Source organism: Fusarium subglutinans, assembly GCF_013396075.1.
Source record: "Fusarium subglutinans strain NRRL 66333 chromosome Unknown NRRL66333_c0000060, whole genome shotgun sequence".
Taxonomy (NCBI): Eukaryota; Fungi; Ascomycota; class Sordariomycetes; order Hypocreales; family Nectriaceae; genus Fusarium; species Fusarium subglutinans.
This window is the reverse complement of record NW_023502123.1, coordinates 249,389-262,480: the sequence shown is the minus strand read 5'-3', so window position 1 is coordinate 262,480 and position 13,092 is coordinate 249,389. Positions and strand designations below refer to the sequence as shown.

At 46.9% G+C, this 13,092-nt stretch overlaps 5 protein-coding genes across 5 annotated transcripts; 3 read left to right on the top strand and 2 right to left on the bottom strand.

Moving 5' to 3' along the window:
- Positions 1-478: 478 nt before the first annotated feature.
- On the top strand, positions 479-3,193 carry FSUBG_6006 (efflux pump antibiotic resistance; the record flags this gene model as incomplete). Its single annotated transcript, XM_036684163.1, has 6 exons — positions 479-975; positions 1,034-1,384; positions 1,444-1,584; positions 1,643-2,383; positions 2,758-2,808; positions 2,935-3,193. 6 exons carry the CDS (start codon positions 479-481, stop codon positions 3,191-3,193), a joined length of 2,040 nt encoding a protein of 679 aa, XP_036538577.1.
- Positions 3,194-3,656: 463 nt separating this feature from the next.
- Positions 3,657-8,021, bottom strand: FSUBG_6005 (Mg2+ transporter like zinc transport; the record flags this gene model as incomplete). The annotated part of the gene is made up of 4 exons (XM_036684162.1): positions 3,657-4,737; positions 4,944-6,496; positions 6,567-6,900; positions 6,949-8,021. 4 exons carry the CDS (start codon positions 8,019-8,021, stop codon positions 3,657-3,659), a joined length of 4,041 nt encoding a protein of 1,346 aa, XP_036538576.1.
- A 1,027-nt stretch (positions 8,022-9,048) lies between these two features.
- Positions 9,049-10,525, bottom strand: FSUBG_6004 (homogentisate 1 2-dioxygenase; the record flags this gene model as incomplete). The annotated part of the gene is made up of 3 exons (XM_036684161.1): positions 9,049-9,533; positions 9,578-9,600; positions 9,660-10,525. 3 exons carry the CDS (start codon positions 10,523-10,525, stop codon positions 9,049-9,051), a joined length of 1,374 nt encoding a protein of 457 aa, XP_036538575.1.
- A 357-nt stretch (positions 10,526-10,882) lies between these two features.
- Positions 10,883-12,222, top strand: FSUBG_6003 (fumarylacetoacetase; the record flags this gene model as incomplete). The annotated part of the gene is made up of 2 exons (XM_036684160.1): positions 10,883-11,825; positions 11,876-12,222. The coding sequence occupies 2 exons, from the start codon at positions 10,883-10,885 to the stop codon at positions 12,220-12,222; spliced, it is 1,290 nt and encodes a 429-aa protein (XP_036538574.1).
- A 491-nt stretch (positions 12,223-12,713) lies between these two features.
- Positions 12,714-13,080, top strand: FSUBG_6002 (stress responsive A B barrel domain protein; the record flags this gene model as incomplete). Its single annotated transcript, XM_036684159.1, has 2 exons — positions 12,714-12,818; positions 12,865-13,080. 2 exons carry the CDS (start codon positions 12,714-12,716, stop codon positions 13,078-13,080), a joined length of 321 nt encoding a protein of 106 aa, XP_036538573.1.
- Between the last annotated feature and the right edge of the window lie 12 nt (positions 13,081-13,092).

The following is a 13,092-nucleotide window of genomic DNA, read 5'->3' as shown; positions in this document are numbered from 1 at the left end:
CATCCTGGATAGTAAATTCGTCTGGCTTTACAGCACATAGCATCATTATAAAACTGTTTGTTATTGAAATTGTTACAATGATAATCGTAGATCCTCTTGACACTCAGATACAGCCTACATAAATTACATCTCTCCCATTCAGTCATTATAATTCTACTCAAATACTCATAGCCACAAGAGATTTAACAGTATAAACAGAGACCGAAATCTCAATACCTCGAAGTTCATTGAAACCAGCTAGAGGTATCATCTTCATCGCCTGGTGCCCCTGAATGATGTCCTGCCAAGACTGCTGATGACTCGACAATCTGGTACACCGACAGCTGTCCCCTTCAGCGTATGTAGATTTTGCAGGCCCACTTAGCCATCGCCAGATTTATCCATTAACGGAATAGATAACACATACTCCATTTTGATATGACTCTTTAGGGAGCGGTAGGCTAATCCGAATCACTATCCTTAACAGATAAAAGGTAAAATGATCTTTTCCATTACTCTTGTACATCATTGCTTTATCACTGCTACAACTCTGTCAACCCACCACCCTAAGGTCATTACGCGAACGAAGCGTCAAGATCATCTTACAATGGGGCTGGAATTGAATCCCTGTGAGATCGAAAAGTCCATCAAGATGAACAACATCTTGCCAAGCCAGAGTCCATTCGGTATCTTGGAACGTGTTACCTCTGTACTTGCAGATGACAATCTTCAGTCAAACTCCAACGCCAACGCCTCCAACGAAATGAGAATCGGGATAAGCAGTAAGAAGCAGATCGCCATAAATGGCCTTATCATTCTCTCGAACTTCTTACAGGTGGGGCTTCAGGTCTCTTCATGTGGATCAGCAATCATTGACTTTTATACCTTCAAGTTTACATCCATGTTCTCAACCTTGGCTGGAGGTCTTGAGTTCAGCCGCAGACTTGGCTGGGAGGCTACACCCGGAAAGGCCAACTGGATGGGTGCAGGATTCTCGTAGGTCTCAAGCTATCTAAACTCGTCTAGCTAGACTTCAGCTAACATCAAACAACAGTCTCACTCAAAGTGCCATGGTTCTGGTCAGCGGACGACTTGGAGCGATCTATGGACATAATCGTGCCCTGATGGCCGGCGGTGCAATCATTGTGATCTTCTCTCTCGCCAATGCTTTCACTTCAACTTATCACGCTTTCATAGCAATGCGTGCTATGACTGGTGTGGGAGGAGGTATCCTGATGCCAAATGCTGTTGCTTCTTTGATGATTGCAACCCCTCCTGGGCTGGCCCGCAATGCTACCCTCGCAGTCTTCGCAGCTTCACCACCTATAGGCGCTCTTTTAGGTGCGTTGTTCGCTGGAGTCTTTTTACAGGAGACAGCGGAATGGAAGTGGCTCTTTATCATCATGTAAGACCTAGTGATGTCTCGATACCAGGATAAGGGGAAGCTGACATAGATATCCACAGTGCGGCTTTGGAACTTATCGTGCTGATCGTTCTCTTTGTCGTACTTCCATCTGAAGAACCCGTTGATAAAGACGGAACGATTGACTTTATTGGAATACTATCAGGAGTGTCGGGCCTCGTACTGTTTTCTTTTGCCTGGATGTAAGTAACTGCACATTCCGACTAGACATGCCAAAGATGACTAAAAAGGCTTGCACAGACAGGGACCAGCTATCGGCTGGGATACGCCGTATGCCATAGCCGTTTTGGCCTTGTCAGGTGTTTCACTAGTTGTCTTCGTCGTATGGGAGAGCAAATACGCCCCCGAGCCTATCATGCCAGTCAGGATCTTTGCGGCACCAACCTTCACCGCTTTGATCATCGTTGTTCTTTTGACATACATGTCAGTGGGTATTGCTCTTTGGTACATGGTTGCATGGCAGCAACTGATCCGAGACTGGACGGTCCTTAACATCGCGATTGGCTGGATCCCGTACGGCGTCGGTGCATCGTTCGCCGTGACTCTTGCGGCGTTGCTGATACCAAGACTAGCAGCCCAATACTTGCTCGCAATTGGTATTGTTTCCTCTATGATATCACTGTTACTGCTTGGTACTATGCCAGAGCAACAAACGTATTGGGCGCAGACATTTCCTGGAATCTTGATTGGAAGCATCTGCGCAGACTTTGTCTATGTCGCTGCCCAGATCATAGCAAGCAACAGTGTCGGGGTCAAAGAGCAGGGTATTGCGGGGAGCCTTATCGGAACGTTGAATCTCTATGGAAACAGTCTCGGCCTGGGTTTCGCTGGGACTATAGAGACTCAGGTAGCCAGGCATACGGAGAGTGTGAGCTTGCCGTACCGAGCAGCTTTTTTCTTCGGAGCAGGGTTGACGTTGGTTGCCCTGGTTCTGAATGCTGCTTTTGTTCGCGTTCCTCGAGATTCTGGCTGTCACGGAGAGTCAATTGGAAGCTCCAATAGCCATCATCGAGAAGAGTAGCTAGTAAATGTATTCGAGCAACCAAAATTCTTGTATCAAAAGACAGGACAGATACTAGCGTTGATAAACGATATCTCTATTCAGTATAAGCAACTGTCACGTTTTAATCTCTGCCGGCATGAACTACTACGATATACGACTTGGATGAAAAGCTGTTAATGGATAGTTAGTTATTTGGACTACCACGCCTGAACACAGTTAGTGGAAATAACTGTGAAAGAGACATCTAGCACTTTGTAGCAGTTGCTCTCATCACCTTGATCCGCAATATATTATCAAATCATATTGACGTTACCTGTTACGCCAATGAGATACAACGGCTTTCAATTCACAGGCAGACCTACGTGGAAATACAGGTCAAGCCTACTGGCCTCGGAGCTAACGGGTAAGGGTTTTTGGGACTAGGTAATTAGCCGCCATCATCAGGTTAGTGCTGTGGGGTACTGTGGACGGACGTGATTAACACTGACCCGCTGCTAATCGTAGAATTTCACACAAACACATCACATAGGCAGTCTACGCAGCCAGATGCGGCGACTCGCAGTAGCCTCCATCTTGCACGACTTACAATGCAAGATTTGCACGGCATGTCGCAAACCAACAGTGGCGACTCATTTGCCCCGCCACAAGCCGTCCAGGAACGTGGCTCCCTGCGTACCCCTGAGAAGGGAAAGAGTCAGTTCATCGGCAGCTCCAGCGGAAATTCCTTTGTGAACACAGTCCGACGAGCATTCATAAACGCCTACTCGCGGCTGTCAATGCATGCCTGACTGGGCTTAAAAAGAGGATGAAGGGCTTTTCTTTCTCCATTTTGCGCCCTCTGACAAATTTCTCAGAATCTTATTGCTTGAGACCAGATTTGATGCGCGACAAGTCTATACATGTGTAGTTTGATCCAGACAATGTCGGCTTTAAGATTACCCGATGACCAACCCACCGAATATACACGGTCAAAGAATCCGTCGACAGTGCCGGTGTTCCGTTTGAATAGTGGACCGTTTATATCCCCAGTGCATTTTGTCCGTTAGCTAGATGTGTTATTTGCAGTTGAGACTTGTGGCTAAGAACTTAAATCAGCAGACAGAACTTAGTAACTTGGTCAGTCTCTGTAAGATAAGGAGGCCGGGCTCAAACATTCCTTCTTGCCCTTTCCTAAAACGAATTCAGATAGCAGACTAAAATTCTGGGTCAGATAGTTGTAAAGACAGCTTAGGGCAATAAATTCGAACTAATCTAGTCATGACTCTCTATTGGAGTTCCATCTTCAGTTGTTCCCTCTTCTGCATCAGGCCTCCTCACCCTCTCATTGCACCATTGGCGGATTGCCTCCATACACGCTCGCCATACTTCAACTAGATGACCGTATTTGACTATGATCTTTCGCCATACTTTCTCTAGACAGCCGTACCCATCTGTGACCAAATTGAATCCTACGTCCACGGCCCTAAGTATTGTATGCGAGACCAATTTATAAAGAGTCTCGGCGATTTTCATGTTCTCCAATAGGATTCCAATGGCAAGAAGAGCCCCAAATGCAACGAGAATCATGTAACCTAGAGTTCGACCAGCGGGTGCCTCGCTCATACTAAATACGCCGGTTGCAAAGCCTAAGGGGAGAAACACGACGGTTACGTATGTGAAACGTTGAATGTCATCAGCGCGTCGTTGCTCTACATCGTTGCGCATAGTTTCGACCCTATTAGTCAGTAAATCGTTGAAGCTTTTGATGTTGTTGTGGCTGCGTTTTAGTTCTTGGATGTTATGCTCGTTGCAAACAACCATTTTTGAGATGATGCTTCGGTACCGACTTTCATCATTGAAAGTCCATCGTGGCCTTTCTGCCTGTCTGTCTTTCTCTCGCTCTAGCCATCGATCAACTATGTTCAAGTTCTCGTTACGATCATCTTGTACAGCCTGCAGAGCGTCTTGAAACTTCCCGAATCGCTTTCTTTGCTTAACGAATTCGTCGTAGTCCAGCTCATCGGTTTCCTCGCGACTCCTTTGTGATGCCTTTGCTGGAGCCTTTGTCTTCTTCTTAATGCCCGACTTTGCTTGTTCGAGGATTCCATTGGCATAGGAATGCATCTGGCTGATGATTTTGTCGAAAAGGAGAAGTTCCAAAATTCTTCTTTGCCGCCAAGGCTGTCTCTTGAGGTCAACACCTTTCTTCTTCTTGAGTTCCTCTTCCAGGAGACCCTCGACGTTATCCACAATGGAATCTTTTGTTGTTTTCGTTCCTGGATCAGCTTCTAAGAACCAACATGTCCAGTAGCGGTCAAAAAAGTCACCGTCGAATCGAAAGCTCATAGCAACCCTCAACAGTTGAGTAGAATCATCTTCTTCTAAGCCCGGGAGAACAAGTGAATCTTTCTTTGAAGCGTCAATCGTCGACGTCTTAGACTTAGAAATATGTGTTTTATCAACTCCGTAGAAAGAAACGTGAAGCTCGGTTGTCCATGAATTAGATATTGGCGCGGGATCATCCAGAATTTATCGCAAGACTCATGTCGATTGTGAAACTCAGATAATTCCTTGTCGTCTGCCTCTGCTTGCTCTGCTTGCTCTTCTTGATTGCAGTTTAAAGTGGTGTAGTAGAGGGCAGATGTGGCACGGCAAATTTCGTTTGCCGAGGGTTCCTTCGCGAAAAAGGCCCAAAACCTCTTCTTCGCCTTTTCTGGCGTCCGTCCATTTTCCATTTGCTTTTTGAGAAACTCGCGGGTGGTGATCTTTTGAATGGACTCCCTCAAGCCACGAGTGTTCTTTTTCAAGTGCTTGGACTTGGGGACGTCCACCAAGACCCCAAGGAACTCCGGCGGTGAAGCTCCCGTGGTCGAATCATCAATCTGGCCCCAATGATTCAGTATTTCTTCCCACTTGTATTCAAGGTCGTCGATAAGGTCATCCGAGTTCTCATTTTCTAAATATTTTTTCATGTCGGTTTCAGGGTCAAATTCTTTTGCTGTGTCGGCACGCTGAGAGACAGTGGCATTTTCCCGACTGTTGGCATCTCCATGGACATCATCACGACTTAAGAGGCCATTACGAATATCGTGGTTGTCATCAGGGACGACTTTTTTTGAAGACACAAAGAATGTTGGTTCGTTATAGAGCCACTCATCTCCGAGTACCACAATATTGTCTTGGTCTACCATGTTGTTGAAAGGAAAGGTGCGTTTCATGGACTTACTTCGTGGGTAAGCTGCCATTTTGACCGCAACCTGCAGCTCAGCAGGCCCAGTTGGGGGTATGTGAGTGTTGTTACCAAGTGTTGCTGGTTGCAACTTACCAACTCCTGTAGGCTCGGTGATTTCTTCAGAACGAAACGGAAAATTCTCCACATCAGCTGGCCAGAAGAACCTCCAGAGAAGGTATGGTACCTCAAAAGTGACGCCCCAGTAAGTATCTCGCATGAACTCACTGAACTCACTCTCGTAAAGGGCTGGTTCGTTATTCTCGTCGAGTCTTCCGGGGATAAGCCCGTTAACTGAAGCACTTTGAAGCAGGACGTTAATTGCATGATCGTGCATATCCTTCGGGGGACGTTGGTTTATAGCCTTATGGTGATAAGCTATAACAGTTGCCAATGCGAACCGTAGCGGCTCCTCCCACAAATCATCATCGTCTTCATGTGCTGTCTGGCAATCAATGGTATTTTTCCAGACATCAACCATGCTACTCCAATTGCGTGGTTCCGTTCCCGGTTTATTAAACAACCCAAGGTTCATGGCGTGGAAAAGCGAAGCATCCTTGGTACGAAGAAGAAACCGAGTATGGGCGGGACTTCTCGACACTGCGATCATGCGCCTCTTGGAAACGGGGTTCTCAGTTGTGAACCTTTTGAGAATGTTGGACTGAACCACATCGGCGAAGTAGAACTTTGGCTTTCCATGTTTCTGGCCCGGCTGATGATTGCTTAAATGTCTCCCAGCTCGACCTTGCTTCTGTGATGCCTTCTTATTGAGAATGTCAGTAGGTGCCTTTAGCTCATTCCTCAAACCGAGGACTTCTGCAGACCTAGCCGCTCGCCAAATCAGTGCATGGTCGGTAAAATAGAAGTCGTCAGTGTCCCCGTTCTTGTAACTAGGAAAGGCGTAAAGTCCAAACATCAATTTCTGCGATCCACTCGACGATTGCAGTTCTTACACCCTCTTTCACAGACGGATCGATGTATTTGAAAGTTTCGTAAAAGTCTCCAGCTTTGATGATCTGGAACGGGCTATCGACAAGGGCCTTCGTTGGGAGATACTCATTGTCTTCCCAAGATTCGATTGATTCGCCATTCACCCATCGATGGGGCGACAAAAAGTTGGAGGGTTTTTCTCCCCTTTCGAAAAGCCATATTAGGTGGCCTTTGCAGGCCTTCTCAATGCGATTCCGCATTGCGCTGATGTAGGAAAGTTGAGATTCGTTGCAGCCTTGCGGGGGCTTCTCCGGATCAAAACGTCGCCAGGCCAACAACAAGAACTGAAAGCAATAGCTTAATTGATCAATAAAGTAGTTAGCATCAGAAATTAGGGGGCCTTACAAGCTTGCTGCCGTGGCAACTCGATGGCCGTCAATATCGCCACATGTAAAGGCAATGGCAGACTTGCCAGTTTTCTGGAGGGTAACTGGTATGCTACAAACGGATAGTATGTGCTCCAGATTTCGATTCATGATTGTATCGAGATAGGTAGCGCCAGTGAGCGCGTGACCCCGGAAGTCAGCTAAGGCGAGCTGTTCTTCCGCAGTGGAAACATCGTGGATTGAAACGCTTGGGAGAATGCCTCCTTGGGGAACAAGGTCTAGCTTGTAGGCAAGTATAGCCTTGAGCTTTCCGGTTTTCTCAAAGTTCCTCAATGCTAGCTCGTTCCATCGGATCTTATAGTAGTTATAATCATCCGTGGCTTGATCGTCAAACTTTAACATCTTGCCATCTTGAATGCAAGAAATAGACAGTACAACTAAATTTTCGTGGTTGGAGTTTGGCTTGTCTTTCGCAGTAGAGTCAAGTTTGTGTTCGCGAATGAAACGGTCCTGTTCGTTCCTGGAATTGTACGCCTCGTCTGCTTCACCGGCTTCGTTGTATGTATTATCAGGATTGGTAAAGTCAAGGTCTCGGATGAGCAAGCCATCTTTCATCAAAAGAGTTGGTGAATATGTCCTTCCATAACATGGGTCGCGAAAAAAGTCAAAGATCTGGTAGATGGTAGCGTCAAATGCTACATACTGGATCGTCACCTCCATGCCATCTTTTCGTTTCCGAGTAAACACTGGCCATCGATTGAGAACATATTTGATAGAACTCGGCTCACTCCATGATGATGATGGAAAAAGGATAGGATCAATTGCAGTTCTAAGTGAAGGGTCGGCAGCCCAAGAATGAAGTCTCTCGGCGCGCTTGAATACCATAAATGGTTCAGGAACGAATCGATGATCAACGCAGAATCCTACTCTCTGGTCCGGGAAATGACGAGACATCTGCATCAGACGTCCAGAGGCCCCCACGGTTGCCGTGACGCCTTCATGCCCAAATGAGTGATAGGTATTTCGTTTCTTGGTCTGCTCTAAAGAGCGGGCAAAAGAAGTCGCCGGTTCCTCGGAGCTTGAAGTCGCCATGGGAAGTTACGATCTGAAAGATCTGGGTCACAATTTGAATAAGGATGGGTGACGCTTTAATGGAGATTTAGACGTGGGAAGAAGCTGGTTTGTGAGGTCCAGAAACTGAGAGAAATCGAGGCCGGGATAAAATTCCTTCACTAAATAGAGAGGACTTAGTACTAAGCTTGTCCGAAGCATTGCCTTTGGATCTGACATATCCCCTTTCGTCGCAGCCTGCTTGACTTGGCTGCATGTGGCTTGCTGATCAAAGCTCAGCTCCGGGAAGATCATCCTTGATCTAGGCAATACAGGCCTCAAGGGTCTGTTTTGTTATTTTTAGGCCCACTTATAGGTATCTCGCCACAGCTAAGGTATTCCCCTTAGGCTTGATTGGCGTTGTACAGACGCTAACAAAACAGACCCTTGAGGCCTGTATCAGCAAGGGTATTGTCTTAGACGTGGCTGAAATCGAGCCAGTTACAGAGCCAAGCAGATGTATCATTTCGTCAAGGTGGATCTGGAGGCCAGAAACTTGATTGTCATAGGACGCAACGTGAGACCTGCAGAATCGGTAAATCACGCTCCCTTCATCCGGCCATTCAAAAAGGAAGTTCCTGTACGCATTATCACACCGAGAGCGCTTTTAGGTGGGTGACGCGAGAAATAAAGAAGCCTCCTCGTCACTTGCTGGCCTCAACTGAGTATCTACCACTCAAGGTTATCAGCCGCTCCAATGATAAGTAGCGAAGCTGATACGGATTTTTACATATCGTTTATCAAGCCAATCACATCGAAATACAGGAACATGAATAAAAAAGAGTTTTACATCGCACTAAGCTATGATCTATTTTTCAGTGAGTCTTGTTAATGCTTTTTATTATTATTAAATTCCTAATAATATTTATTAAATTTAAGTCTTATATCAAGGTCTAACAATTGCCAATTTACTAATTATCTGTTAATTTCGTATACCAACCTGAATATGAAGTTAAGAATATTAAACTTATAGTGGAGAAGTCTCTCAATACTGTCATTGGATGACTATCTAGGACGGCCTCTTAAAGTGCACCTTGAGCTCCTCCCAACTATGCTTATTATAATCAGGCTGCACCTTCTTGCAAGTCTCCAACCCCCAATCCGTAATCCCCAACATCAAACTACTCTCAAACATAAACGCCATGCTCCCCTCCCCAACCTTGACAGGCTTCAACTCCGCATTACTCGCCCTCTCATACGAATCAGCATCCGGACCGTGAGCTGTCATAATATTGTGCAGACTAGCACCCGCAGGTTGAAAACCACCGCCAGTCTTGGCATCGTACTGCCCGCAGATGAGCCCCATGAACTCGGACATGGTGTTGCGGTGGTACCACGGTGGGCGGAATGTGTCTTCTTGCACGAGCCAGCGCGGGGGGAAGATTACAAAGTCGGCGATGGCGGTGCCGGGATGGTCGGAGGGGCCGGTTAGGACGGTGAAGATGGAGGGGTCGGGGTGGTCGAAGGATGTGCTGCCTATAACAGAAAAGCGACCTAGGTCGTATTTGTAAGGGTAGACTATAACTGTCAGCAGATACTCTCAACAAACGTAGCATCATATCTGTAACTCACATCTATCAAGGTTAGCACCGAACATCAATACCAGGTAGGGTTACTCACTTTCCATGCCACGCAACAACATCAAACGGGGTATGTCCCTGCTCAGCGACAAAAAGCTCATTGTTGAACTTATTCAAAATCGTCCAAGTACTCTTCGTATCCTCCTCAAAATCCGCAACAGGAATCTGAAAGTCCCGCGGATTCGCCAGACAATTCGATCCAATAGGTCCCAACTCCGGGAGTTGAAAGTGTCCCTGATACAGCTCAAGGATATACCCTCTCACCGGCCCCTCAGGCAATGTAATTCTATACCTCACTCCCCTAGGAATAATAGCAATCTCATTCGGTCGCACAAGCAATCGTCCCAGCTCAGTCTGAATATCCAAGACTCCATGTTGCGCGACGATAAGCATCTCACCGTCGGAGGAATACATCGCTGTATTAGCGTCCATGTCCCTCCCCGCGGCGAAGACGTAGATTCCAAGACCGGATTTGACGGTGGGATCGCCTGCGCCGGATACAAGCTTTAGACCACGAACCCAATCGACTTTTTCATCAATGTCAAATGGATCCCAGCGGAGTTGCTGGGGCTCATAGTTCAGTTTGGCTTTGAGAATTGGGGATGAGGGGTCAGTGAAGCGTTTGTACGTTGAGTGTGACGCCGAAGGGAGGATGCGGTACAGCCATGTTTGCCGGTTCTCATGCCGGGGAGCTGTAAATGCTGTGCCGGAGAGTTTCTCGGCGTACAAGCCGTACGGGGGCTTTTGGGGTGAGTTAGCGCCTATTGGCAGGGCTCCCTTGATAGACTCAGATCTACTCCCATTAGCTACTCTCAAGTCAAGGTGAAGAGGGACTTGCTCGTGGAATGAATCAAAGCCATTGAGGTACTCGTACTTCTCAGGCGTAGAAAACTTTGTAACAGGCATTTTCACAATGATCAAATCATGCTTAAGAGAATAGATAAGAAATCTTTATCAATCAGTTCTTTCTGCTTTATTTAACAATGTTTTTCGGTTCAAGCCCGAGTTTCCGAGTGGTTAATACGTCCCGCCTCATCCGACTCATCTCGGAAAGAAATGGAAATTTCCGAAACGACCCCGCGATCAAGATGGTCACTTATTAAACGTCACGACATTAATACTACTCTACAACGCGATATAATGATCTCAAGTAGAGGGCCCTTTATTTGCAGAGGATTTAAAAGGCCGGCATTGCCACTGAGGATATCTCGTTGTCGAGTTCTTGTGTCTTTCTCAACATCTTCACATTCGAAATCGTTAAAAATGGCTTCTTGGCTACCTATCCCTTCAAAGAGCCACTTCTCACTGGCAAACATTCCCTTTGGAATCATCTCAACATCCACTGGACAAACGCTTCGTCCTGCGATTGCAATCGGCCAGCATGTTCTTGACCTATCAGCCTTTTCTCAAAACAACGGTTTCTCCAAACTAGCAGACTTTCCCTCCGATCAACTCAAGGTCTTTTCCCAAACTACCCTTAATGACTTTGCTGCTCTTGGAAGACCCGTGCACAGAGCTACACGGGCCTATCTCCAAGATATCTTCCGCCAAGAAACGCCATACCCTGAGATCCTCAAGGATAATGAGTCCCTGAGAAAACAAGCTCTCATTCCAATTGGGGATGTTCAGTCTCACTTGCCCCTTAGCATCGGCGACTATACTGATTTCTTCGCTGGTCGTAACCACGCTCACACCGTGGGTACACTCTTCCGCGGCGCTGCAAACGCTCTGCAGCCTAACTACAACCATCTACCCGTCGCATACCACGGCCGCGCAAGTTCCGTCGTGGTATCAGGAACACCCCTCCACCGCCCCTGGGGCCAGGTCCTGCCTAACCCTCAAGCCAAAGAGCCTGTGTTCCAGCCCTGCGCCCGACTTGATATTGAGCTGGAGCTCGGTATGTTTATCAGCAAGGGGAACAAGCTCGGTGCTCCTGTTGATGTGAATAACGCGGAGGAGTATATTTTCGGATATGTTCTTATGAATGATTGGAGTGCGCGGGATATTCAGCAGTGGGAGTATGTTCCGCTGGGACCGTTCAATGCGAAGAACTTTGGGACGACGATTAGTCCTTGGGTTGTTTTGGCGGATGCGCTGGAGGGCTTTAGGGGAAAGGGGTTGGAGAATGAGGTGCCGCCGAAGAAGTATCTTGATGAGAAGAGGGAGGACTCGATTCTTGATATCAACCTGGAGGTTTCTATCACTAGTAAGTCATCTCCCAAGCTCAACTGAAATAATGATACTGACAAGATGTAGCTGCCAAGGGTAACAAGACGAAAATCACCCAAGTCTCATCCCAGAACCTTCTCTGGTCCTGGCCCCAGATGATCGCCCACCACTCCGTGTCAGGGTGCAACCTTCGCCCAGGAGACCTGCTCGGTTCAGGGACAATTTCTGGTCTTGAGCCTGGAACGCAGGGAAGTCTTCTTGAGCAAACGATGGGCGGGAAACAATTTGTCAAGTTGGAGGGAGGCGAGGAGCGAAAGTTTATCCAGGATGGTGATAGTATCACTATTACGGGTTGGTCTGGTACTGCTGAGGATGGAATTGTTGGGTTTGGGGAGTGTGAGGGTACGATTATTGCTGCCATTCCTAGAGATTAAATAGGTTGAGGTCGTTTAGACTATAGATTATGCAACTTTTGTTTGAGCATCATTTAAGTGGCTAAGCGATGTGATATATGCAAGTCTTTTAGAAGCTATACTCTTATCATGTAGATTCACTCTCTTAGTAGATTTTCATTTATCGCGAAACCAGTCTGACCTCCTTCTAATTACGATCGTAGATGCATTACGGATAGGAATCTTATGGGCGCCTCATCACGGATCAGAAAATGTCGGAATTCGAGGTGACTGTGATCCATCATCTCAGTCTTCCCAATTCCCTCAGAAGCTATATCCACACAAGACTATCCGAACCAAGTGCCGACAAATACTTTTCTCATCGTATTCCTGCACAACAGTGGAGCTCAACCTAGCTCCGGAACTCTCACCCCAAATTCCGAGCCAGCTCCTCGATATAAACCTCCAAACCTCCGAATACACTTCTAATCTCTATATCCGTACTTCCCTCTCTCCACTCCACCAAACTCATCATGTCCGGCCAAATCACCCGCGTCACCCTCTTCAAGATCCCCAAAGCGGAAGATCAACAACACCTCGTCGATCTCTACAAGCAAATGCCCCAGAAAGCCACAAAGGTAACCCCAACCAACCCCTTATCCCCTCTTTTCTAACATTTCACAGGACGGGAAGCCATATATCGTCTCAGTGCAAGCAGGAAAAGCAAAAGCAGACCAACGATCTCAGGGCTTCACGATCGTGGCTATTTCAACGTTCGCGTCGCAGGAGGATTTTAACTACTACGACACCCAATGCGCTGCGCATCTTGAGCTAAGGACTTTTGCGAAGAGTGTTAATGAGGGCGTGGCGATGATTTACTTTGAGAATGAGGTTCTGTAGATTTGAATAAGA